This window comes from Erithacus rubecula (assembly GCF_903797595.1).
Source record: "Erithacus rubecula genome assembly, chromosome: 2".
Lineage (NCBI taxonomy): Eukaryota > Metazoa > Chordata > Aves > Passeriformes > Muscicapidae > Erithacus > Erithacus rubecula.
This window is the reverse complement of record NC_136685.1, coordinates 37,763,899-37,791,809: the sequence shown is the minus strand read 5'-3', so window position 1 is coordinate 37,791,809 and position 27,911 is coordinate 37,763,899. Positions and strand designations below refer to the sequence as shown.

Sequence of the window (27,911 nt, the reverse complement as noted above, 5' to 3'; positions counted from 1 at the left end):
TGCGGATGCGCGGAGCCCAGCCCGCGGGAGCGGGGCACGGGGGCGGCGCGGCCGCTCCGCCGGGAAGCGCCCACGGCCACCGGGGGCGGCGGGAGCGGCCGGGCCGCAGCGTGCGCGCGCCCCCGGGGGCGGAGCCGCGGCGCGGGCGGGGCTCTGCGGCGGCGGCGGGCGGGACGGGCGGCGCGGGGCGCGCTGCCGGCGGGCGGGCAGGGACCGAGGGAAGGAGGGAGGCGCTGCCTCGCCTGGCTGCTCCTCGGTCCGCCGGTTCCGCGGCGCTGCCCCGGCAGCACAGCCGCCGCTAAAGCAAATGGGGAGGCGGCGCTGAGCGGGCTGCCCTCCGCGGGAGTCGGCAGCCGGGGGCAGCGGCGCGGCGGGCGAGCGAGCAATGCTCCTCACTCCTCTGCTTACGCTGCCCTTCCTCCTTCTCCTCCCGCTACCGGCTCTGAAGCTTTTGTTTTCCCCGGCCACTGTGATGGCAGGAAACTTCCCGGAGGGATGGGCTCAGGCCGGGCTTGTGCTGCGCCGGGCTCCGCAGGGCTCCGGTCACATCGTGAGGTGAGGCGCGCCGCAGTTCCGCGGGACCGGCTGCTGCCCTGCCCGGCCGAGGGCGGCGGGACGGGCGGCGGGAGCGCGGACGGAGTTGTGCTGGGGACCGCGGGGAGCGCCCGCGGCTGTGCCGCTTCCCCCGGCCGCGGTTCCACCACCGGGAAGGCGTTCTAGCCCCGGGGATTCGTGCCCGTGGGCCAGGACTGCTCGGGGGTCGGCGCCCCGAGGAGGCTGCGTGGGCACCGGGAGCCGGGCGCCTCTGCTCCCGCCGGAGCCGTCAGCGGGCAGTGGGGGCGGCAGCGCCGCCGGAGCCGGGTGGGCGCGCTCGGCTCGGCCGCGTCCCGGGGCCCGTGGAGCCGCCTGTGGGGGCTTCCTGCTCCGGTGGGGGCGGCGGGCGGGGGCCGCGCTTCCGGCCGGGGCTCCGTCCCCGTGCCGGCCTGGCTGCCCCCGGCTCCCCGGGACCGGCGCTCCGTCCCCGGTCCCGGTCTGGCTCTCCCCGGGACCGGCGCTCCGGGACACTGCCCCGAGGCACGGGGGAGCTGTCTGCGTGCTGTCACCTGCTCGTCGGGCTGCTGCTTGTGCTCAACTCTTAAACCTGCCCGTGTCAGTGCGGTGTGTGTCGCTCCTGGAAAAAATACATAGAAACGTCTCGCTTGGTTCTGATTGTTTTTCATCTACTTAAGAGAGTGTGTAATTTTTGTTTGGGTGTGCCACATGATTTTCCAAACTTGTTTTGTAAAAGTCAAATTATACAGTGTAGCCTAATGTATGTATATGTATATAACAAAGCATATGATAAAGTTTTTCTTGTAAATTAACAACACACTTTTCCAAGGAAACAGTTCATTTACGAAAAGATACATGTGGCATAGGAATTTTCAATGGTTAGAGCTAGGCATGGCTGGAAAGTTAGGTTCGTGCCCAAGAAGGCTGTGAAATAAAATTTTCCTTACTGAAATGGATAATGAATGCTTAAGCAGTGACAAATGAATTTTACATAATGCATTTTCTGTGGGACATATTGCACATTCTAACATTAGAGCAGAGGCGTCAGAGGCATCAGATTGTGAAAAGGGCAGTTTAAAATAGATAATTTCAAATTTACTGCAAATGCAAAGAAATGTCAATGAGATTTGTTGCAAGATTGGTAACACAGAATAGCTGCATATTGTCAGTTGTCAAATATGGGGTTTTTTATTGTTTTTGTAGTTATCTGTTGTGAAAATGTATTTACTAACATTGCTATAGCTCCAGTGTAACAATATAGACCTATTAGTAATTACATTCTTAGCCTACAGAAGCAAATTTGCTAATGACTAGGAATTAGAAGAAGAATTATTTCTGAATAACTTCTCTTTGAAATACCTACTGCCAAATGATCAGCACTCTAAAGTACATTCTCTTCAGCTATTCTCCCTTACTCCTTTATTAGAGAGTAGCCTTACTGTAAGAATATATTCTAAATGTATAAAACTTTTTAAAGTGAGAAAATAAATGAGACTCTGGAAATTAGTAGTTCATATGCAATGTCTGCCTACTCAGAGGAAACAGGAAGAAGGCAAGATGAACTCTACGAGTTTCTAATTTTCTTCTTGTGCGCTACAATGCGTGGGTGACTTTTGTCAGGTGCTGCTGATCAGGCATTGCTTGTGTGCTTCATCACTGCATTTGCCACTTTTAAAATATTCCTCTAGGAGAAATAGCAGATAAAGCTTGGAGAGGCTGTGATTGCTTCTCTGCAGTTAATGAAATTCACCCAAGGCCATTTTCTGGTTCTGAAGCAAGTGCTGTGGGTTAGCCTTTGTCAATGCTGTTTAACTCTCTTGCCTTCCAGAGCAGGAAATTTGCATGGGAGACCTGTAGCTAGGCTGTGTTAGAAGGATGCTGTGCTGATTTATGGCAGCTCAGCAGTCTGTGTGACAGTGAATTCCATTTCCAGGGAATGATTCCTGGCATTGCTTGGTTTACTGATGTGGACATAGTCTATCTGCAGGTACCCTCCCTTAACTCTGTATTCAATCATAGTGATCTAATATCCCTGCATTGAGAATCTCTGGCACTATAAAATGCTGCTTTTCATAGTCAGCTGCTTGGAAGTGCCAGGGCTGCTTTCTTCCTTTTTTCTCTGCTTGTGCATGTGGATGAAGAGGAACTATGTGAAGGCTTGGTGGTTTTCCCACTTCTTCATAAGGGAGAGTTAAAGAGGATCAGAAAGAGACTTACATGACTTGTTTGGTTGTCTGGGAATGTGCTCCCAGGGCAGTGCATGTCCCTAAGCAGCCCAGATGGCTAGATGTGAAGCTTCATGGCCTGCCCTTATGTGGAACTTCCATAATTATTTTGTTACAAGTAGCAAATTTTGTTTGGTGTTTTTTAATGCTCCAAAGGATGTCAGACTTACTTGTTAAAAGTTAAGTGAGGCAAGAGGAAGTGTAAGTATCATCTAAGAAACCTACTTGTAGTATCCTGAAGTAGCATTTCAGGTTGGAAATTGTCAGGTTGTGCTGCCTCTCATAGACATATAAAATACTTTAATAGAACAGTGCACTTTTTATCTCAGTAATTTGCTGGCAATCTTTATTTTGCTAACCTAGCTAGTAGCACAGTTTGAACTTGAATAGGAAAATTGTTTAACCATCTCATTTCCAGCTGAGGGTAATAGTTAGATACTTAATGTAAATCTGAAATATATGATGGGACTTGATTAATGCTCTAAAGTATTTTCCCAAACAGGCAGCTTGGCACAGTGAAGTTCCTGTTGATTTCATTAGAATGAAACCTTATAGAACACAGTTATTAATATTGAGCTATTTCTGTGTGTCATTTCGGAGAAAGCTGAGCTATCCTTCTTTATTTTTTTTTTTTTTTTTTTTTTTTATCTTTTATCTTTTTCTCCCCCTGCCTTTGTAAGGTGTATTTACACTTAAACATGTGTTGGAGGTATCTAAGGAGTCCCACTGGTTTGAATGGTACTTTGAGAAATCTCTTGCATAACTGTAACCTAATTTACCTCAATCTAGATGTTTATTATACACAAGCTGTGTTTAAAAGAGTATTATAAAGACCACATAAGCGCAGAAGAGTTTGTAAATTTGGAGCTTTGAAGTAGAGATGATGTGGCCTGTGGGAACTGTGCCTTATACAATCTAGGACCCAGTTTTTTTCAGAATACTTTACATCTTGAATAAAGCAACCAAAATTAGTAACTTGTTATGACTTTTTCATCTCTCCTGGATTTTCTTCTCCTTGTAGTTATTAAAGCAAGGCTTGAATCATCTTGATTAAATGTGACATGGTGACATAAAATATGTGGAGAAAGCAGGGTTTTGAACACTTGTTCATCTTGGTGAGCAATGCATTTTCTGAAAGAAGATGAATTCTGTGTGGACAAGTAGTATTTAGTCACATAGTTAAAGTCTATGTCCCAGGGTTTAATTGAAGTCACAGGGTTTAACTGCTGCTTTTCAAATCTTCAGAGCCTGACCTTCAAACCTTAATTTTTTAACATTGTTCTTGGGTGTGTAATTTTCTCAGTGCTTTTTTTTTTTTTCTTCCTTACCCCTAAAATAAATAGAAGCAGAAGGTGTATTTTTTTCTGGGGTGTCTTTGATAATTTCTGATGTCATTAGTAGAGTGAGAACCTCTAAATGCCAACTGTATTTAGGCTGTAACTGTCTAAAATGTAGTGGTAGGTTGTGATCCATAGGTGGATTGGCAATGAAGAGAGATGGCAGCCTTTATACATCTGTTATGAAATAACCCACATTACTTCCTAGTTTTTATGTAGTATAATACAATTGACTTGAAGTTTTGATGCACAAATCCCATTCTGTTGGCCACAGGGTGATGCTGTCTGATGACTTCACCATAGCTTTCCCTGCAATATTCTACTTACCTGTTTCTTTCTGGGATATCTTATTGCTCATCATTTCATTTGGCCAGTGTGACTGTTTTGTCCTAATCTCATGTGCAGCCCTATATTTGTTATGGGTAGGTCAGCTGGCCAAGCAGATCAGGTCTAGAAAGCAAAGAGGAAACTGGCTTTCAGATCCAGTACTTGGATTTTACAGGCTGTAGTGAGGAAATAATCACTGTTATAACCAAGGTAAACTGAGGCTGGGGCACAGAACTACAGAATAATTGATGTTGGAAGAGAGCTCCAGAGGTTATGTAGGGCACTGCTCTGCTCAGAGTCTGGTTGAAAGTTAGATGAGGTTGCTCAGGGTCACATCCTCTTGAGTTTTAAATATCACAAAGGATAGAAATTATGTAGCTTGTATGAGGAACCTGTTCCACTGTTTGACCACTGTCACTATGAAGCTTTTTCCCTAAAGCCTAATTGAAATTACTATACTGCAGCTCGTGTCAATTGTCCTGGTCCTTTGCTGTGAACCTCCAAGAGGAATGAGGTTCTTGTGCTCTTAAAAGTAACAGATATTCTTCTAATGCTTAATAGCACACTTTCTATTAGGAATATAGATAATTTTTGCCAAGTACATAAAATACACTTCTGTTCCAGTCATGGTTGCACACTTTATTCAATAACAGGCTGATCAATTCAGTTGGGTTACTTTCTTGTTTATGGAGGCAAAATAAAAGTGTTTTTCTAACTTGGCTTTTTGAAACACATTAGATGTTTGAAATTTCTTCTTTCTCACACATGATCATGCATTGTATTTTTCATCAGGGGACTGCCATATTGTGTGTAGTGAATAGATGCTGGTGGTTTAGGAGATAAATCTAAGTCTTCAGGCTGGGCTTCTGAAAGCCAGCTATGTCATTGTGTGGGGTTTTTTTTTCCACCTTGTTAGGTGTTGACCCCCTGAATAGCAAATTTAAACCTACTTAAAGGCTACTTTTGAGGGCTGTGTTAGAAATGATCTGCAGAGTACTACACTGGCATTGAGGTAGTCTCAACTAGCCTTTCAGGCACAGTCGGTGCGGAGAAAAATAAGCCTGTTGAGAAAGTAGTTTATTCTACATATGGCTGCATTATTTGCTCAGTGTCTCTCTGCTTTGTGCCATTAGAGTCTCAATGGCTCTTAGCCTTTCTATCCAGCTTTCAGGACAGCTATGTTGAGGTGAGGTTAATCCTTTCCATCCTTTATTTTCTTGACATTGCTCAATATATGATCACATGTCTTACTTGCAGCCTATTTTGTATGTGTAATAATTAACTTCAATGTGTATTTTGTTTGTGGTGATGTTCATCTCTGTATCTCAATTCTCCAGGAAAAGTTAAATTATCTTCATTACCCTACTATCTTGTGCAAATTATCTTCCCTTTTAAAAAGGCAAAAAAATGATGAGGTGAGGGCAGAAAATTTCACAACCAAGAAGTGTTCAGTTTTGATTGCATTGAGCACAAGGGAAAAACCATGCAACAAAGCAGAAGAAAAAGCGTTTTTTTTTTAATGCAAATTGTGAAATAATCCTTTCTAAAGCTGTCTTAGAACTTCAAAACCTGATACAACTTAGAAGTGGTTATTGCTACTAATCCTTTCAAAGGATTGTACCAAGTTCATTTTGTATAATGATAGAGACTAATATCTTGTGGAAAATAGACATTACTTTCTTTTTGACAAAAACTTGAAATGTAATTTGAAAACACATTATGTATCTTAATAAAGTTCTTATTTTCAGCAGATAATATTCCAACAAGCCTTTTATTACTTGATAATTTTGATTTTGATTCTTCTGTCAGTTGTCACTTCTGAATTTTCTCTAGACCATTTTCTTGAGTCTTACATGAGATTTGTGGATGTGTTTAAAAGCATTGAACATATATGTGCATATACTTTTGCATTTACAAACTCCAAAGTGTAGATAATGATTTAAAATTCCTATCCAAATTTCCTGTGCTTCATCCTACTACCAAAATGACTTTAAAAACCAAAGTAGATCTCCAAACAAAAATCCAAGTTTCCTACATCTAGTCCAAGACACATTATGACATGTAGAAGAAATGTGTGTGCTGTATTTCTGCTTCCATTCTCTTAACAGTGCCCACTAGTACCCCAGACCCTCATATGCTTGAGTACTCTGGGAAAATCATGTGGCCTGGTAAGGAACTACCTCTATTTTTGAAGCAAAATCAACTGAATTGCAGTGGGGCCTCCCACCACATGCCTTATTTCTGGTTTGAAGTGTTCATGAGTTGGTAGAGCTGAGAAAAGCTAATTCTATCCTTTACATGACTGAATTCATTCAGCATGTCTGCTCAAGCTCCAAGTGTGTCACTTATGATAAGGAGGTGACATTTAAAAGAAATTTGGCAATATTTAATAATGACTCATAAAGGCATGTTGAGAGTATTTATAACAAGGAGTTATACTATGCATTACTGATATTGGGACATCTGCAGCTGCCATCAGAAATTTTCATTGCATTTATTATGACAATAGGGATGCAGTTGAGTGCATTTGCTGACTGAAGTTAAGGAGTGTTTTCCTTCCCCATTCCCTTCATTTTGATAAGAAGGTAATTTCTGACTGCATTCATCTTTTCTGGAGATATCAAATCAAAGCATGAAATCTCAGGTAAGAGCACTTACGCTGTTAAACTGTTAGATCTGAATGAACTGGATTAAATGTGTGTTTTCAAGGCCACCACAAATTCTAGACTTGAAAAACATCTTCATGATGCACTGCCAGTACACTGATACACTTCAAGCTATTATCAGCAAGGCTGAAAATAAAAAATAGCCCTGGAATATTGTCTCTGTTTTTTTTTTATTTTTTTTTTTTTTGCACTGTTTGCAAAGTCTCTCTCTGTTCTTGGATATGTAACTATTTGAAAAATAATAAGATTCTTTGTTTCTTGCTGCTAGTATAAGTGAGTGTGAGTTAGGCTTTGGGCTAGAAACTGACCAGTTGCTTTGGTGATCTTCCAAGATTTTACACTTCTGAAATGATGGGAAAAATGTGTTGTCTTGATTCTGTTACAGTGTTCGTGTTATCCTGGGAAACTCCAGAGCACACTGAGGATCCCAGCATATTAACTCCAGGAAGGGAGGTGCTGGTAAATCACTCCTTGGGAGGCTGGTGTCAGCTGTTGACAGGGCAATTTCTGTAGTTTGCTGAAACTACAGAATTTCAGAATGTACCTATTAAGCACTATGTTGCTCTTACATAGAGGCATGAGTCAGATTTTCAGGCAGATGTGTGCAGACCATTATAGGTACTCAGAGGTGTTCACATACAGCACTGTTACAAAACAAGAAATAAAATAGCTACATGAAATTATTTAGGTGAATTCACTTTCCAAAAATGCATGATCTGTCTGACTGCTGACTAAGCTTATGTGTTTACCTCAAAGCTGTGTTAAAATTTGGTGAGATCGGTCTCAACCTTAGCAGGAAGAAAAGGAGGAGGATGGCATGTGCAAAACCAGATGCTGCTGAGGAAACAGACTTCCCTAGGGTCTGAAGTTGGGTCTTCATATTGATAAGCATTTACCAGTTTTGCCAGACATTGCTAAAAGGCCTACCCACTTTAATGCTCAGCCTGCTCAAATCTCTCTTCATTGCTGTCAGGAGGTCAGGAAATGTGGACTCGTGTGCTGCCACTGTACAGCTGAGTCACACAAAAGTTATGCAGAACTGAAATGGTTCGCTGCATGCCAGAGGTATTCTGTGGATTAAAGACTGGCTTGATGTTGATGAGCCTTTGAGATACAGACAGTGGTTGTTCTAGTCTACATAACTAGATAGGTAGAATGTCCTTTGCAAGGTTGAAGTGGCCAAATTCATGCAAAGCAGCGTATGTTTAAGATACATGCTGTGATTTTAAGTAGTATCCGTTCATCCTGGTGATAGAAGGTCTGATATTAGCCAGGTTCATTGGGAAGTTGCTAGTTACCTTCCAGTATTTCACCTGGATTTCCTGGATATTTTGAACCTGTTATTTTTACACTCTTAATGTTCAAAGTTAGTGTTGTGGATTGGATTTTTAGTTTAGTTTGTGTAGATAAAATGTTTTTAGTTTAAGATGCAAAAAGTTGAAGAGGAAGTACTTCTAAGACAAGTGACTCTACTCTGTAATGTGATAAACTTCTGTCAGGGCTTTTTTTGGCCACCATTAATGACATTGTGTCCTAGGTCTTGCAAATTACTTTTCTTGGAAAAATCTTAAGAGAACTGATTGGCCAGGTGCAGTTCTGAAGGCCTCTTCAGCTGGACATCATGAAACAAAGATAAAGTATTTTCATTTCTGAAACTCTCGGTGGAAGATATTCTCAGTATGGGAACCAGCTTTTCAAACTAGAGCAGTGAGAATTTGCATATGTGTTTTGAGGACATTGGCTTTTCAGATTAATTTATATGCTCTGTAATCACGATGTCTGTTTAAAAGATAAATGGTTTTGAGCCTATTTCCGGTGTATGGGAGGATATGGTTTGAGAATTTAGCTTTCTGCAGCCAGATGGATTATAGTGTTGCTAAGGAAACAGACTATAAATGAAGTGGCAACTGGGTGTCCCTAGAATATCAGACTGCTTGAAGCTGGTATTTTAAACTCATTTAGGTGGGTAGCTAGATGATGTGATGAGAAGTTAATTTCCTGTATTTTATGGTTCGTTAATTTTCATTGCTTTATTAGTATTTACAAAAGGTACCTTAACTTCCCACTCAAACTGCCTGGCATGTGGGTCACTGAACAAATATTGCTATGGAAATTAAAAAATGGACAGAAGCTGTACAGAGGAACAGGTTCTAAAATAATCATTCAAACTACTGACTAGTGGATAGATAACAGTGTATAAAGACCTGGCAGCAGTATGGTCTGACTGAAAAACTGATCTGAGGAAGTGAGCTGAGTTGCTTCAGAGTACTTGGGAAAGAACAGAACTTCTGCAGACCTGGGTGAAGTTACAGGTTTTGAATTTAATGTATGAACATCTACATTATAGCTATTTGATATACATACAGGAAGTTGCTCAGAGCAAAGGAATTGAATTGGGGTTTTGGTACTTGCTCTGCCCAAGAAGATACCTGGCTCTTTTTTCCTAGTGCTTTTGCTGAAAATGTATCAGGCTTCCAGACCAGGGTTAATGAATGGTACAGCAGAGGTGGTTTTTTTAGGTTTTTTTTTTAGCTAGGCACAGACTAGAACTCCATGGCATGTAAAACATGACTTTTCCTCTATTATCACTCTTTTGCTGATAGGCTTTGCAACTGAGCAAGTTTAATTGTCCTGGTGGCTGGTTGCTCCTGATGCCTTGAATCTTTCCTATAAGTCACTCTGTGCTCATTGTATGGTAGAAGGAGCCAGTAGGACCCATGAGAAAGCTGGGTCTTTAAAAGAGCTTTTTTCTTCTTTTCTGCTGAGCTGGAAATACAGGAGAAGCATCACTTCTGATTTTTGTGTGTTGGTTTTTGATGTCTTATGCTGGATAGTGTTAATTATCATTGCGGTCTATAAAGATATTTAGAGAGAGCATTGGGGCAAGGGTTTAATTTTCTGATCTCTTGGCAGATGTCATTGCACTTGTTTTCCTATAAATCATGCCCATAACTTTGAGTGTTTCTAACTTTTGTGTGTTTCAGTGTTTTAAAAGGTTGATATGAGTCTCTTGGTCTGAATTTTTCAGCTGTTACTGAATAGTTATAATTGAAGTAGAAGCTATATGTTACATTTATGCTATTTAGAGTTATTCTGGATGCAGGATGATAAATTCCATACAATATTTTCTCAGCTTCAATTTCATATTTAAATAGAGACTAAATAAACTTCTCCGTAACCAAAGAAGCACTGTTGTTATTTGCAAAATTTGCAAATTAGTTGAACATACTTAAACAGCCTTTGGTTGAGTAGGGAAAGATGATCTTTAGCTACCAAAGTGGAAGACAACAGGAAATAGTGGATTGCACTTTTCTGCCAAGGTAATATTCTCTTTGTAGGTTTGAGGGATTTGGGATGTTTTTATTTTTCAGTGGATTTTTTTGGTTGGTTGGTTTGCTGTTTTTTTGGGGTGTATGTGCTTTTGTAGATTTTTGGGTTTTTATTTCTCTACTTTTTAAAAATCCCTAACTTTTTACTGAAGGAGCTTTTCCATGGAAAGAAACCTTTCTTAAATGTGAAGTTCATGAAGTTAGAACTGCTGTAACTATGTTTGGAAGGCATTAGGTTTGGTCTTCTGTTTGTTTAAAAGGTCTCAAATAGGACAAAACTGATGAGTATGCAAAATCCCAATTAACTGTTAATTTTTTTGTAACAAGGAATTATAAGGTACTTAAAATTGTTTCTAAAAAGGATTTGAATTCTTCAGTTGATGCATATATTTGTTTGCTTTGCATTTTTATAATTTAAAACCTCAGAAAAAAATTGAAGTATGATCTCTTGTATTACATGAAAAAAGTGTGCTTTAAAAATCATCAGACTAGCTCATTTAAATGTTTTTGGCTTGCAAATGTAATCAATTTGTTTTTAACCTCTTTGGGATGCATGTTATAGGCCCTGCTTGTTGGGTCTGTACAGAAATTTAGTGCCTGTATTGCATAGGGTCTTAATGTCTGTAATACATCATCTCACCCTGAGAGTTGTCCAGATGGGAACTCTTAATTTAACTGTCTTTTAATCTCTACCATGAATATATTTTTGGCTAGGATTGTTTCTCCAAAATAGTTGCTGTCTTAAAAGCTTTATTCCAGTTGGCTGACATGACCCAAAAATAATTCTGAACCTATCAAATCAATTAGATGACACTATCAAGAATTTGATTATTTATTTATTCTCTCTTTCTATATTAGGAAAAATAAGTTACAATAGAAACATGTAGCTGATTTTAATAGACTAATTTAAACTAAAAGCAAAGTATAAGGTAAATGTGGAGGGAAAAAATCAATGGAACCTTATAACTTATTTTTTTTGTATTAAGCATTTTATCTTTGTCTTTGGTTGAATAGAGATGTTAATAAGTATTGAAAATATATGCATGTGTGCACACATGTGTATATATATATGAGAAGAAAAGTTATAATAGAAATAGGCATATAAAATAAATCTTTCCTTAGTTCACAGCTAAATCTTATCATTGTGGCCTTTGAGCACTCTCTGAGCAGGGTGCTGTGAGTGGGGGTCATCTCATGTGACTTGATGCCAGCACCTCTTCCATGTGAGCCAAGTGCCAAGAAGAGATCCATAACCACCTGTACTGCAGCAGCAAGACTCCTGGGCAGGCACAGAACTTGGCTCTAGCATGACCTGAACCCCTGGGGGTAAACAGAAGCAGGCTTGGACACTTTGCTCTGGGAGCTAAATCAAATATCAGCAACTTGTGGACAGCACAGTGCAAAGAGTATACAAATCTGATTGTTCTAATCACTTTTTCACTAGTATCCATGCATCTTTTTATACAGTGATGAATTTTTGTTGAATTAAATTTTGTTTCAAGAAACAGGCTTGTTTCTTTGGGAGAGACAGCTTAAATTCCACCAGTGTAGAGTACAGCTGCTGGCATTACCATTTTTGTAAATGAATTTTGTAAGCCCTCACTGACAAGAGAAGACAGTGTGCTAACAGCTGTTGTCCAAACTACTGACAAAAAAAATTACTCTTCCCCTGTTTTTTAGCAGAAGGAAATGCAATAGTGCATATTGGGTATACTGGGGCTCTACAGAGGAAGTAAGAATGATGTAATGCAAGGAGCCTTTAGATCTTTACCTTAAGGTATCTGAAAGTGGAACTTTTTCACAGAGCTCAGTCTTTCATTCAGAGAACATAGTGGAGAAGTTTCTGAAGTTGAAAAGCCAAAATAGCCCCAGGACAACTCTCTTAAAGCTTTCTGACTTGATGCAGACTCTTTTACTTCCTTATTGTCTTCTGATGGACTGACTCTTTTGTGAAGGAAGTAAACTTTCAGTATTTCACTTCATTGTTGCTTGTGGTTAGACTTAGTATCCCAAGAAAATGTTAAGAAAACTTGATAAAATATGGCTATAGACTAGGCATGAGGAGACGTAGAGAATTGTCAGTAAAGTACATAACAAAATTACAACTCGCTTGAAATGCAATTTCATCATATTTCTGATCTTCTCTAGGCTCTTGCTAAGTGTTTAATGTAATGTGAATACTTGTGGGAAACACCTTTACATTTAATTATGTTTAAGGTCTTTGTGATTTTATTTCCACTATTTCACTTCTTTGGAAATGACAGCTCCTGGCTTGGGGAATCAAAGTAAGATGCAAATTTTTTGCAGTAAGTATGGGTTTTGCAGCATTCTTGCTTGTGACACAAGACAAGACTGTCTTGCATTAAAATACTTCTTAGTATGTAGAAGCTAAATCTACATCATAAGCCTTCTTCTGTGTTTCCCAGCATCTCACAGCTTCAGACCAGAAATGCGAAGATTTTAAATTTGCTTGCCAGGCTCTGGTTTAGTCCAATCTATTCTTTGTGCTTTGGGACTGGGGAGCTGGATTCAGGAATAAGTAAATGAAGGAGGAAAAGGTCAGGACTAACCTGTCAGTAGCTCTGCCAGATCTAAACACTGATATTATCGAGGTTGTAATTCCACAAGTAGAGCTCTTTGCAGGATCAGAAGTCCTTGCACTCAAATTTCAGGAAGGGTTATGAAGCTTTTCCTCTCTGTTCTTAGAAAAAAGTTTGACTAATCATTTATAATGGAGTGGAAGAAAGGGAATTTAATTATGAAACAGTGTTAATCCCTAACTGTCAACAGAAAACTACCCAAAGCAATCTTGCTCAGCAAGCTCTGTAAGGTACTCCAATTAAATAAAATTTTCCAGATTTACTTTGAAAAAATACTTCTGTTTTTTTCCTTCTTGGAGGTTTGAAGTGAAAGAATTTCCTAGTCCATTGTGATGTTTCAGATGCTTGTCTAAATTGATTTTAAAGATACTTTTATTTTATTGAGAGTTTGGAATATTTTCTATGATCATGTAAGTGGAGATTGGAAATGGCTCTTGTGTCAGAGGATGCACTTGTCTGGTGGGAAGATCTTACAGGTTATTGAGGTATTTATTCTTGTCCAGGCCCCAACAAACCTATTCACTTATTTGACACTTCAGAAAGCAGAAAAGGAAAGATTACCAATTTATATTACTTACCTCACTAAAAACCAAATGGAGAAAGTCTGTAATAATACAGTGGCTACATTTTATCTCTTTTATACATAGGTATATCTGAGAATTGTTTTCCTTCCCTCCTTTTTCTATGGAATAAATGCAAAAATCAAATTTTTGTGCTCATGGAAAACAACTTGTATTAATAGATGATCAGAAGAATCTTTCAGACCCTGGCTTCCCTTGTGGCTAGATAATGTGTTCTGCAAAAGGCAGATGTCTCAGCAGACTCCAGTCTGGCAAATCAAGCCTTATGTTTTGGGTCTTTGAAGTCTGTGTTGAGTTGGCTGCAGGTACAGAAACTCAACACTGAATGATCAGAGGGGTCAGTACATTATGGGTGGTCTGGAGTTCAGCTTGTTGTTACTGCTTCCCTTGCTGGAGGCAAGGCTGGTTTGTCCTTCAGCCCCTGCGTGCATCATTTATTTAGAAACCTTTTCCTGAAGGATCCCAATATCTTTTGTTCCAGTGTGGAGGTGACTTAAGAGGTTCCTAAAGCTTATTCTTGCAGAAATTAAAAGTTATGTAGCATTTTAAAAACAAGCATGTAAAATGTCTCATGTATTTGTCCTCTTGGTATTAGATCACTTAAAATTATTAGTGTGATATAAACTCAGTTTTCAAGGTACACTGAAATTTTATGGCTTCTTTCTAAGTATATAAGGTAAAGCTACCTTGAAAATTGACATTCTCATTTAAGAACTGATGTGATAATTGATTCTGTCATGAACTCATGATAGAATATGCAGCTTTTTAACTATGTTAGGCCCAGTTTGCAGAAATAATTTAGCTATCTGAGATATATTAGCTGTGTGATGATTGATTTGTACAAGCATGTGTAAAGGAAGTGCTGGGATCCTGCATTGAAGCATTGAAACTTAATGGTTTATTCTTCCTCTCTGGGCCTATTTTCTTGTCCTTTGTTTTGCCAATGCTGTTATCTTTGCTGTTTGGGGAAAATTTATTTTCCTTCTTTGTAGCTCTCAGTAGTAGATTTAAATATCACTGTTTTGAGCATCTTTAGGAATATAAAGATCAGGATCCTGATGGTTAAGGGTAAGAACTTATTTTGATATATTGAGTAAGACTTAGGGCAGCTGGCTGCTCTGTGCTTGTCTACAAGTGAAATAAACAAGGCTGAGTGAGACCTGAAAAGACTTGTTTCTCCAGCCATGGCAGATACTAGTATGAAATGGTGAGATTCTTACGACCCACGGGTGACATAGCTGAGGATCTCTGGTTTGATGAAACTTTGATGCCTTTCTATTCCTTCTGTCAGAAAGGGGGCATGCAATTTGCTTTCTGTCAGGAGACACAGCATATTCTACTTCTCCCAGTAAAGTTTTATTCCAAGAAAAAATTTGCTGTTCTGCTCTTGTCTTGCCTTGAATGTAAATATGTCTTTTTTTTTTTTTTTTTGGCAGATTATTTGGGAAGACAATAATTAGCTGAATAAAACAGCACAAGATGACTTATGATTCCTGCTCTTCATGGGAGCCTGTCTGGATTGGTATGCTTTGGGTTTTGTGTGTTAGTTTTTTGGGATGTTTTTTGTTTTCTACTCTTGACATATAGAGATTGCATGCATAATTCAAAGATCCACTTAAAATTTAGGAATCAAATCTCCTAGGAAGCTTTCAACTTGTTAGTTGCATGTTAATAACTAGGCAGAGGATATGAATTAAAATAGTGTGTTTTCAATAATGTTCAATGTTTGCTGTTGCTCGAGGTAGTACAGTACTCACTGAGCTCTTCATCATGTTATGGTTAATGTGACCATAGAGCTAGTGGGAAAGTTAGAAGTCAGGGGAAATATGACAGAGTTAGAAATGAACCTAGAACTGCTCAAGTCCTTTCATATGATCTCCAGATTGAGAATATGATTTTTCCCAAGAGCTAAGACAATATAATTTTTTTTTTTTTACATTTTGAATGTTTGTGGTTTATAGTAGTGATAATGATTAGCACAACTGACGTTTCTTGGCAGTTAATAGCTCTCTGAATTAAGGTCATAAGGAAATATCATTGAGAGGGCAATTAGTTGTATTAAATGACCCAAAGCATAGGTGACTTTTTCCCACAGTACCTTCCTATGAAGATTGCCACAGCAGTGTTTATGGAGTGGAAAAAAGAACAATTTCCTAAATTAAAGTCATGCCTCTTGTGAACAGTTTTATGGGTCATCTACTCATGCAGTGTAGTTGATTAGTTTCAATTTAGGTTATATGTAAATAGGTATTAAAATTGAAAACTGCTTGTTTCTTTTAGGTAAGAACATTGTCCCTGCTGCTTTGTGCTCTGACTCATTCTTTTCACTGGTGTTAGCAGAAAGGATTCCATTGTAACATGTTCCTGCCTCTGCTTAATTGCATAGAAAACAATGCTTGGTTCATTTTTAGAGGGGTGTCTGTCCTGGGCTACTTCATGCAATAATGTGGTGTTGGAGAGCATGTACTCAAGCATTCTCATGGCACACTAATTCTTTTGAAAATAAAATAAGCCCATGCCCTTCATGCTTCTTTTTATTTTTCTTCCCCCTAAAAATATTTTGCTTTTTAAATGTTTTTTATGTTGTGAAAAATAATTTTTTGCTGAAGTTTGTCTGTAAAATAAAACCATTGATAGTAGCTATAAAGCATGCAAAAGCTGCTGGGCCCACTTAAAATATCCCAAAGAAATAGGATCACTGTACCAGGCAGTGCTGCCTTCAGGTTTCTGAATAAGAATGATTTTTGTATACTGGGTGAAATCTTTGTGCTGGTCAGTATTGCCAATATATGCTTGCTTTTAGCAGACAAATTTATTAAGTCACTGAACACTTTGGCAGCTGTTCATGGTGTGTTCTGATATGCGTTAAACTTGACTGTTATTATGGCACTATTATATTCCCTCTTTTGTCTTTTTTGAAGTTCCTGGCTTTGACTGATGTCAGCTTTGCATATAACATATAATCTTTTATTTCCAGTTGAACATGCTATCCAAATTTTGAACAGGAACCTTTTAGCTTCTAAAGCTGTTAAAAACAGACACCATAGTTCTAGCAATAATTATACTTGATGAATGGAATTTGTGTGTTATTTAGGTTTAAGTATGTACTTCATTGAAATAATTGTCTATTCTGTTCCATAAAAAGAAAGTTGTATATGAGTGAGAACCTTGCTTGAGAGAAAATGTGCATACACAGTAAATTTCAGCACTGAAATTGAAAAAAGTGACTCTATGAAGCTTTTCTGCATCTGAAAAGAATCTGTGAGAGTACATATTCCAAAAGTGAGAATGCTGTGACAAAAAGGTGCCTGTCTGCCTCTTGCTTGAGTACCTGACCATCAGTAAACTTACCCATTTAAACTATCAAAGCATGGTTGTCTTTTACAAGCTGTGTGATTACCATTCAACGAGGACTGGGGCTTTGAAATTACTCCTTTCTCAAGGAGCGAGTGAGGACTGAAATGCTGTTGCTGTGAAATTATCTTATTGGTCTCTTTCATCTTTACGTAATTTTAGAGATGTTGGAAGAGTAGGAAGAAGGGTGGAGGCACATGTTTGATAATCATGTGCATGCTCATGGGAGAAAGCCTTAAAGTAGGGAGAAAAAAAAATTATATATGGTGGCAACAGAAGGGAAGCTCTTGAGTTTATTGGCTGAATTGGTTGGTCATTTCCATGAAGGATGATAGCCAAGAAAGAGCGTTGCCTGCAGGTTAGGTAAATGTAAATCCAAACCAGTATCTGAGCACGCAGATTCTGTATGCACTGCACACACTTTATACTCAGAGTGGTAAACAGAGCACAGAGAAGGGTGCTGCTGGAGACCATCAGGGAGCACAGGAGCAACACAGGATCTAAAGCCTTCAGTCCTCTTACTGGATTAGATGCACAAAAGGGGATGTAGCTATTTGTACAGAGAGCTGGGATGGTGGGAGAACATGTGTGAGGTTTTCTTTCATTTTTGAGTTTGTTAGAAATAAACTATAGCATTTGTGAGTCCTTTGTCCTTTGCTATATACTGGGTGCTACTGACTTGAGAAATGCAGAGTAGCACAGTTTTTATCAATGTATATAAATACTTGAGGAGAGGATACAAAGAGGACAGAGCCAGGATCTTTTCAGTGGTGCCAGGTGATAGAGGCAGTTGGAAAAAACTGAAACAGGAAATTCCCCCTGAGCATCAGGAGGCAATTTTTCTCTACTGTGGCCCTCTGCTAGGCTGCCCTGCTTGAGCAGAGAGATTGGAGAGGTTGGAGATGATCTCTGTGTTTTGTGATTTCTTTGACTTTTTCTGTTCTTATGTTATGAGAGACAGCAATCGTTCACTTTCCCTGTGTCACTAAAAACTTGGTAGACCTCTATGATACCTTTTTTTCAGTTGCTTTTTAATAGAGATCAAATGGTACAGAACTGAACATAGTGCTGAAGAGATGCTGTAGATGTATGTTGTAGCAGGTGGTGTATCTAAATATACTGTGTATATAGCTGGGTCCTGGTTTTCTTCTCAGTTCCTTTGCTTACAATTCTGAACATCTGACTGATGTTTTCCTAGAGCAGACTATGAAAATTTGAAGATCTGTTTTTCTTCTGGGTGGTAAATATTGGTTTAGCATCTGTTACTGTGCAGATAACTTTTTTCAGTACAGGCATAGCTTTATGTCTAGTGGTGAATTTTATGAGGTAGACAGTTATCTTGCTACCATCTCTCAAGAGAGTCCTCTGTACCTTTTTGTAGTTGACCTTTGTTTTTATTAAATTGACCTGAAAAACAGTTCATGTTCATCATCAGCAAATGTCTTGGTTTTGCATTTCCTTCTTCTCCTCTATAGATTAAAGAGCTTGAACTCCAGTAAAGATTTTATTTGTAGGATCATTCTACTGACCTCTTTTCTTTGTACAACTAACTGCTTCTTTTTTTTGTTTTCTCTGTGAAACTAGTTATTGTCTGTAGGAGAGTTTTGCATTTATCTTATGGCAGATTAGTTTCTTTTAGAGTCTTGGTGGAAAGACCTATACAAAGTCAATCAGAAATGCAGAAGTTACCTTTGCTGACTTATTGCTTACACAGCTCTAAAAGATACTACCCTGGGGATCTAATTTTCTTGCTCCAAGATTTTAAATCCAGAATTATTTGTTGATTTTATGTTCTTTTGCAGTCCCTGCAGAATGCTACAGCTTCCTTTCCTTCATAGTGTTCTCAGCTTGTGGAATCATAAACCTCAGTGGAACTTTGGGTGAGATTTTCTTGTTCATTATTAAAATATTTCTTATTTATTCTGGAAAGTTCTGTTAACCTTTTTCCTATTGGTTACATATTTTATTCTAAAAAATGTTAAAGACTAGTAGAGGAAAATGTAGATAGATTTATATACTTTTGCTGAGTTTTACAATCTTTGAAATATAATTTTCTCTTTTGTCCTATTATAACTTTCATTCAATCAGTAAGACCTCTAGAAAGTGGAATTTTTGTGACTCAGTATTAGTTTTGTGTGACAAGATTTTGGTAGCTGAGAGGCACAGGGGTAGCTTTAGTGAGAAGCTGTCAGAAACTTCCTCTATGACCAGTAGAGCCAATGTCAGTGGAAGGAACCCACACATGAGTGTTCAAGAGAAACTGCAGCCTACAGGAAGGACTTGTATTGGAGAAGTTCATAGGGGACTCTCTCCCATGGGAAAAATCCACACTGGAGGAGAGGAAGAGTTTGAGTCTTTCCCTTGATGAGGGAGGAGCAGCAGAAAAAAAAGTGTGATGAACTGACTGCAACTCCTGTTCCCTCTCCCTCTGCATTGCTGGTGGGGAGGAGATAGAGATAATTAGGCAGAACCTGAAACTCAGGAAGAAGGGAAGGGTGGGGTGCAGGTGTTTTTAAGATTTGGCTCTATTTTCTCATTACCCTACTGTGATTTAATTGATAATAATTTAATCTAATTTCCCCAAGCTGAGGTTCTACCTGTTATAGCAACATGTGAATGATCTCTCTCTCTTGTTATTTCATATACAAGCCTTTTGTAATACTGCTTCTCTCCTGGCCAGTTGAGGAGGGGAGTGAAAGAGCAGCTCTTGTGGGGCACATGGTGTCCAGCCAGGATCAGCCCACCATGAGAGTCAGTTAAATTAGGAAGTTTATAGTAATATCTTTTTGTGATACCGTTGAAAATTAAAGGGCACAGAGAGGTTAATCATTTATCTGAAATAAAAATACTGATGGCAGTCTGGCAGTGGAAATCATCTAGTGATAGAGCTTGCAGATAGTCAGGGAATGAAAGGAGCAGGTCATAGTGCCTATGTTATTTGATGAATTCTTGACAGCAGCCTAAGCAGGCTTGCTTTCAGATTGCCAGAAGTCCAAACTGGGGGCATGGATTAGGTTTTGTGGTTTTACAGTTAATTCCTTTGTTGGTGAAGTATTATCCAGCAAAGGGTAAACTTTTTATCCTACACAAAGCTTGTGGTCCTTGTGTTCATAGAAAACATTTCTTCCTTCCTTTATTTTTGCCTGACATTGATACTGAACAGAACCTGCATAAATACTGTGGGCAGGGTTTGTGCTACCATAAGCTGCTTGTGTTAGTAGCACAAGTTTGTCATCCTGTGCAGAGATGGAGGAGAGAGATTGCCCTCTGAAGATGCCTTTATCATTTTTCTAATGATAAACATGAAAACAGCCAGAAGGGAGTATTGCAGTCATTCAGAATGAATGAGGTGAAGCCCACTTTGTTTCTGGCTGTAGTGATCGTTTTTTGAAAAGGGCATAGAGTCCTTCTGGTTTCCAGCTTGATCAGATGCCACTGTTCTCAGAGTTTTTAATAGTTCAAGATAGAGATGAGGAGCTAGCACTGAAAAGAGGGAGCTCTCAACTCTTTTGTGTTTTATTTGTCAAGAATATGTGTATACAGATATATGTAACAATACAATACTTGTAGTATTAGTGCAACAAGACAGTGCTTGTAAACTATAGAAGGAAATGTTGCATTGTGTCAGTATCTATAGGGGCCTGGAGAAGGACTGGAGAGGGGCTTTCTACAAGGTCAGGGCAATGGCCTTAAGCTGAAGGCATGACAGATTCACACTAGATATTAGGAAGTAATTCTTTACTGTGAGACTGCTGAGGCACTGGTACAGGGTGCCTATGGTTGTTGAGGCACTGGTACAGGGTACTCATGGATATTGTGGATGTCCTATCCCTGGAAGTGTTCAAGGCTTGGCTGGATGGGGCTCTGAGTAACCTGGTCTAGTGGAAAGTGTCACTGCTAGAGCAGGGGGTCGAAACTAAAGATCTTTGCAGTCCCTTCCAGCCCAAACCATTGTATTGCTGTAATGACAAGGGAAGGAGTTCTGCAAAATGTCTAAGGACTAGATTTACAAGGAAAAAGAGTGCACGTGGTTAAACTGTATGGGATACCAAGATAAATCAACAAAAACATGCCCAGACCAGTGGAAGCAGGAAAGCTTACTGTTAGGGGAAGAGTTGTAGTGACCAAAGAAGGGATGGTTTCTTGCACCTTGGTGTGTCATCCCCTAAACAAAACAAATCGAGAAATTATTTTATCCTGTAGATGAGTTATTTCATAATATCAGGTTAGGGTGTTTTGCACATTTTTCCTGACATGTCTGATGTGGACAACTGTCATGGAACAAAGAATTCTGTATTATGTGCAATAACTTGGATAAATAGGCTTTCAGTGCTTACCAAACAGGCAAATAGGCAATATACTGATACTATTTAAGCTATTTAGAAATGTTATTCAAGTTTCCACCTGTAGGCAATTTCAAAACAAAGTAATGAAGTTAGTTCAAAAATTATGAGATTTAAATAAAAATACTTGTTTGATTTTTTCAATCTTAATCAGTAAAGTTTGTTTTCAAACACATAAGTCCTCAGCCTTGGTAATGGTAGAAAAAAAGTGTGGTGAGTTGAGAGTATTGTACAGTGTCAGAAGGACTATGGGAATATGATCTGTGAGAGAGGCCAAATATTATGAGACTTGCACGTCTGGTGCTTAAGTAAATTGTGCCAATCTGAAGTGTAAACATATATAAAGGATACTATTCTCATTAAGGAAAGCTGAGAAATCATTACATTCCCACTGGTTTCAGAGAGTTTTACTTTGTGTATTTACATTCCTTTCTTCTTTTTCAGATGGAAATACTGACATGGACTTGAGAACTTGGATGCTTTCAAATGCTGAATTTTGATTGTTAAATGACCAGTTCAAAATACTGCCTGAACAAGATGAAATGCCTTGAAGACCTTTGGTTCTGCTTTCATTTTTCCTGAAGCAATGGTTTTCTCAGCAATGTTGACGCTGGCCCACTCTGGGACCTCAAATGCTACTTTCATTGTTTATGAAAATGCCTATACGAATTTTACCACCCCCCAGTTCTTGCTTCATAGTGGCACAACACAGCCGTTGAGATACGGTTCAGGTGCTGTGCTCACCACTGAGAGAAGCACTTTCCTGGTAAACACCACAGCTATCCTGCCATCACAAGAAGTTTTCAGGAGCTTGAGTTTGCCACTCCAGATCATTCTTTCTGCTGCTATGATATTTATCCTATTGGTTTCTTTCCTTGGGAACTTTGTTGTCTGCCTGATGGTCTACCAGAAGGCAGCTATGCGATCTGCAATTAATATCCTCTTAGCAAGCCTGGCTTTTGCAGACCTGCTGCTGGCAGTGTTGAACATGCCATTTGCTCTGATAACAATCATTACCACACATTGGATTTTTGGGGATATATTTTGCAGAGTTTCTGCCATGTTCTTCTGGCTTTTTGTCATAGAGGGGGTAGCCATTCTTCTTATTATTAGTATTGACCGATTTCTTATCATAGTTCAGAGGCAAGATAAACTGAACCCCTACCGTGCAAAGATTCTTATTGTAATTTCCTGGGCAGCATCCTTTGTTGTTGCTTTTCCGTTATCAGTAGGGAATCCCAACCTGCAGATACCCTCGAGAGCACCTCAGTGTGTTTTTGGCTACTCTACAAGCCCAGGATACCGAGCCTATGTGATCATTATCTTGCTAATTTCTTTTTTTATTCCATTCCTGATAATGCTGTATTCTTTCATGGGCATACTCAACACCGTCCGCCACAACGCAGTTCGTATCCACAGCCACCCTGATAGCATATGTCTCAGCCAGGCCAGCAAACTTGGTCTCATGAGCTTACAGAGACCTTTTCAGATGAATATTGATATGAGCTTTAAAACTCGTGCCTTCACAACCATCTTGATTTTGTTCCTTGTCTTCATAGTCTGTTGGGCACCATTCACCACTTACAGCCTTATTGCCACGTTCAACAGCCACTTCTACTACAAGCACAACTTTTTTGAGATAAGCACTTGGCTCCTTTGGCTCTGCTACCTCAAGTCTGCACTGAACCCACTGATTTACTACTGGAGGATTAAGAAGTTTCACGATGCATGCTTAGACTTGATGCCCAGGTTCTTCAAGTTCTTGCCACAGCTCCCTGGCCATACGAGGCGGCGCATCCGGCCCAGTGCCATCTACGTCTGTGGGGAGCATCGGTCGGTAGTTTGAAACTGTGGATGCTTTGACAATGATTGTTGTTTGCTGGGATCATTTGTTTTTAGGCTTTAGGTTGAATTTTGTTTTGTTTCATATGGCTTTTTCAGTGTGGCCATATCTTATAACTTGATTAAGTTTTCAGTACTCTGCAATTTTGAGAAGATAGAGGGAGGGAATGTGATTGGTTATAGTTAGGTTTACTACCAGAATACAATGTTAACTGAATAATAAATGTTACCTCTAGGATTCCATGGAAATCCGTTCTTTTAATGAAAACTATATTTGGAACATCTTGTCAGGTTTATGCTTACTAGGCCTGCAATTTTATCTAATTGTGGGGACTTTTTTTATGCTGCTAAGATATGATGTATTTCGTTGGTGTAATTTTTTTCTTTAAAAACTGTTGCTGCTGTCAATATATTAGAGCCAAAAAGTCTCATTAGATTATTTCTATCTAATTTAATGATATTTCAGAAGTTTTCATGGTAACATTAAAAACCTTTTTTTTAAAATATTTCCATTAATACTTTTGTGCACTTTACAAAATTTTCTGTATAGTTTGTTCATTTAAATATTTTGTTCTCTGTTGAAGGTGTATAATTATTTGTCTTGTTATCATTTGATATATTGGTGAATTTCAATGAAAGACCCATGTAAGCTCTAGGAGGGTGATTTATGACCTTGTAATTACATCTACAGTCATAGATTTACTGATTTTCTAACAATTGATCAAAATTACCTGCTCAGTTATCAGGAGAGTTGGAGAAAACAGAGGAATGAAAGAGAAAGCTATGAAAATATCATGACCTGAGATTCAGGCTAGCACATAACCATGTTTTAAACCATGGTTTAGAAGAATAGTGTTCATGTTAAAATTGTTACACGGTAAATGGTGACTGTAGTTGTTGCTTGAGGCTGTTACAAGTTATCCAAACCTGATGGTATGCCTGAAAACCTATCTGAAATAGTGATTTTTTGCCTTGCAGTTTGTACTGTGTTGGTGTAATGTTGTTTCTGCTTGGAGCTCATGTAAGGCTAGGTGTGCTCTCCCCTGCCGAAATCATGCTGTCAGGCATTTGTTGGGATAGGATTAGCCATTGTAGGGTAAGCCAGCACACAGATAGCAAATGAACCATAGCATAGAACATAGTAATTACAGGGAGAAAATAATCCTGGGTTTGTTTTGCAATTTAAGTATTGGATCAAAACCATAAACAGTCACAGAATCATAAAATGGCTTGGTTTGGAAGGAACCATAAATACCATCCTGCTCTAACTCCCCTGCCATCAGCACACACACCTTCTACCAGGCTACTCAGAGCCCCATTCAACTTGCCCTTGAACTTTTCCAGGGATGGAACATCCACAGCTTCTTTGGGAAAACTGTTCCAGTGCTTCACCACCCTCACATGGAAGAATATCTTCTATATTTTTTATAAATCTACTCGTTTTCAGTCATTACCCCTTATAATAGTCAGCTAGCAGAGTTTGCTGAGGATAGAAGTTAAATTCCCCTTTTCCCTCTGATACTACTTCACATTGATTTTTTTCATTACCTCTTTGTCTCTGTAGTGGCTGCTGCCTCAAGGGTTTACTTGCTGTTCTCATCTATTAGGCATCAGCTTCTCTCCCTAAAATGCCAAACTACCTTTTTGATTAATGTCAGGCTGTATTGGTATCCTCCTGGAAAGCAGAGAGACAAAGATTTTCCTTGATGATAGCAAACCAAACTCACACTGTTTTTTTTTTTATTTTTTTTCCCCGATCTGCTAAATAAATATTTAATGTGAAACAGTTAGAATGAAGACTTAGGTTTGGGCTTTACAGCCATATCCCCAGTTGCTCTGAGACTTGGAAGAATGCCTGCAGAATCAGCTTTTTGGGGCTGTGACTGAAAACAGAGGGATTGATGTACAACAAAAAACATCCAGAGCTGGGGTTTAGGCTTCTCTTGCTTCCATCTGTATTTCAGTCCCCCTAAACATGGGGACCTCTGTGTTGCTGTTTTACCAGAGGAGCAAAAATAATAGCAATTTTATCTTCTTCTATGTATCCACACAGTACACATGTGTATGAAGCAAATGCCTTGTCCTATGTGGGTGTCCAGGGACTGCTGCTTCCTGAGGGCAACAAAATGTTCACACCCCAGTTTTTTTTTTTTTTAAAGGTCTTCAGAAAAGAACTAATTTAAGTTATCTCTGTTTTTCTCATTTACAGCTATTGGTAAAACTGTTGTCGTTATTTAAATTTTAGGAGTATAAAAGGAAAGACTTTGAATTCAGTAATTTAATTAAAAAAAAAAAAGCTACAAACTGAGACTGGGTTACATGTAAAGGCATCTGTCAGTGGTGATGTTATCAATGACCATGCTTTCCCTTCCTTGTCACTTTTACTGATGATGGTATAGATTTTTTTTGATCTAAAGGAGTTCCACTATAAAGCAGAGTGTTTTAGTGTGTCTTTGCAGTAAGGCTTTTGTTTTTCAATTACATTTACATTGGCAGCACAAGTTTATGACCTGGTTAGTATGGATTTTCTGTTTCAAAGCTGTCATACCTCTTTATCTCTGAAAGCAGCAAAATTGTGCTTAGAGTTAATGTAACAGAGTGAGAGTGTACATTGTCTAAATGGCAAGAACAGGTATTTTTGCTGTCTTCCAGCTTTATGATGCAAGCAATTTGAATGTTGTAAAACACAGTAATTCAAGAAGGAAAGAAGATGAGCAATACAGGAAAATTAGTGAAATTGCATTCCTGAAGGAAGAGGGAAAAAGGTTTTGTGGGATTTTCATGATTTCTGTATGTAATGGCTGTGAAGTATAAATTGCAAACATCAAAGACAGCTAATTTGTCTTGTTTGTTTACACTGACTGTAACAAGATTTCTGGTCAAAGCTGCATGTACTGATCCTCAGAGAAAAGAAACCCATATTGTGTGGCCTAAATTCAGAGGTGATTTCCATAGTGATACAGTATTCACACTTACCAGGTTTTTTGAGGTGATCAAAGCATATAGTGAACAAAAGGGTGTTCAAAAAGAGAAACAAAGTGGTCTAGAAATATCTCCAGGGTAATTACGTGTTTACATAATCATTTGAGCTATTGTGTCTATGTACTGTCTTGAGAGCAGTGCCTTGATAATTACAGCTGAAGTCCTAGAACCAAGTTGAAGACCTCTGAACTGCTCATTCTTGCTGTCTGTGATCCTGCCAAGAATCCTGCACAACCTCTCTGAGACTTGTGATGTTAAAACACATACATATTGGCAGAAGTGGGTCTCCTGAGGCAATTTAATGGTCTTGACCAAGACCAAGGATTTTTAAAAACTCAGACTGATCCCTCTTGACTTTACTGGGGAATTATAATTTTCTTCTTCTCCAGAGATGATAGTCATTACTAATCTGTATTCCCTCATGTTCTATTTTCAGATATCTTTAGTATGGAGGATTTAAATGAATGTATTTTGAAGTATGTTGCAGTTTATTCATTCAGTCAAAGCATGCTGCTTACACAGTTCTCAATTGTACAAATATATTGCTGAAATGATTATTTTGTACTCAAAATTGTGTATTTTTGACATTTCTTGTTACTTATGTAAAATTATTTCTGTATATAGAGAAGAAAATTGTTTTGCCTCTTATTGCTTTCTGTCAGTATTTTTTTCACTAATATTCTTAATACTTTCATAATTTATTTTGGGCATATGCATAAATAACTGTAAGATTTCAATGATCTTTCTGAAACCATTTGAGATTTTTAATTCTTTAATCATTCAACAACATCCTCCCTGAAAGAGATTTTAATTTTTTTAGCGTGAAAACTAAGATTCAGAGCACAAGTTTGTTGTAGTTGTAATGGTGAGGAATATCTTAAGTCCAGTTTTCCAGGAGCCACTACCTGTCACTACTTTTAACCGATTTGATTTTTTTTTTTTTTTTTCCTTTTTGTCAGACTAGTATTTTTCTGATGTGGAGAAACCTTGAATTATTGTTTTAAAAAAAACCCCTGTTAAGTAGAATGGCATTGGCATTGTCTTTTCTGTACATAATACACTCATGAAAATCCCTGAGAAACAAAAACAAAAAAAAAAAGAAAAAAAAAAGAGAAATAAACGTAATCATTCTCCACAAATGTAGCAAGTCTTTAGAATTGACTCTCTTGTTTGCATGTGCACTTGTTTCTTGTGTTTAATGCCCACTTCCACAATTTCATCACTTATTTTATCTGTTTGTGAAATAACCAGAGTTGCTTGATTTAGACGGTTATGTTTAAGTCAAAATGTTTCTTGTATGAAGCATTTGCAGAATGCTCTTTTCTGAGACACTGGGGTAGAAGCATGTCAAGATATCTAGCAAAATTGGAATAGTATCCAGCAAGCAGAGAGTGAGCCCAATAAGAAGGTAACTTTCCTAAAATACTACCTGAACTGGGTGTCCTACCTTTTAGCTTGCACTAAGTAATTAAGATCATCTTGCTGTGCAATAAATATAGCAGGCAGTAGTATTGCAGGGCATGATTCATATCAACACAAGACAGTGACCTTTGTGATTCAAGTGCTGCATGTTTGCATGTGATGGATTATTCCCCATAGCAGTAGAGTGAAAAAGTGCAGCATCTTGGCTGTGTTGGGGAAAACTTTCAGCTTGGCAATGATTTAGCAGAAATGCTGCTGGAGTAATTTCTCTAAGTGATAAAGACCTGTCCCCAGAGTGCCTGAGAGGGGATGGTTATTTCTGGTTGCTTGAAAATGGCTGTGCTCAGCTGC

General features: G+C 38.9%; 1 protein-coding gene across 3 annotated transcripts; it reads left to right on the top strand.

Moving 5' to 3' along the window:
* Positions 1–194: 194 nt before the first annotated feature.
* On the top strand, positions 195–26,786 carry GPR63 (G protein-coupled receptor 63). Of its 3 annotated transcripts, XM_079298793.1 has the most exons (5): positions 195–555; positions 15,054–15,139; positions 18,774–18,851; positions 21,759–23,147; positions 26,294–26,786. In XM_079298793.1, exons 4-5 carry the CDS (start codon positions 21,901–21,903, stop codon positions 26,295–26,297), a joined length of 1,251 nt encoding a protein of 416 aa, XP_079154919.1. In that variant the 5' UTR covers positions 195–555; positions 15,054–15,139; positions 18,774–18,851; positions 21,759–21,900; the 3' UTR covers positions 26,298–26,786. The 3 variants fall into 3 exon arrangements, with proteins under 3 accessions (XP_079154919.1, XP_079154917.1, XP_079154918.1); XM_079298791.1 differs by having other exon boundaries at positions 21,759–26,786; XM_079298792.1 differs by lacking the exon at positions 18,774–18,851 and having other exon boundaries at positions 21,759–26,786.
* Positions 26,787–27,911: the final 1,125 nt, after the last annotated feature.

Coding starts and splice junctions, on each gene's coding strand:
- GPR63 (XM_079298792.1), top strand. CDS start 21,901: ATGGTTTTCTCAGCAATGTTGACGCTGGCCCACTCTGGGACCTCAAAT.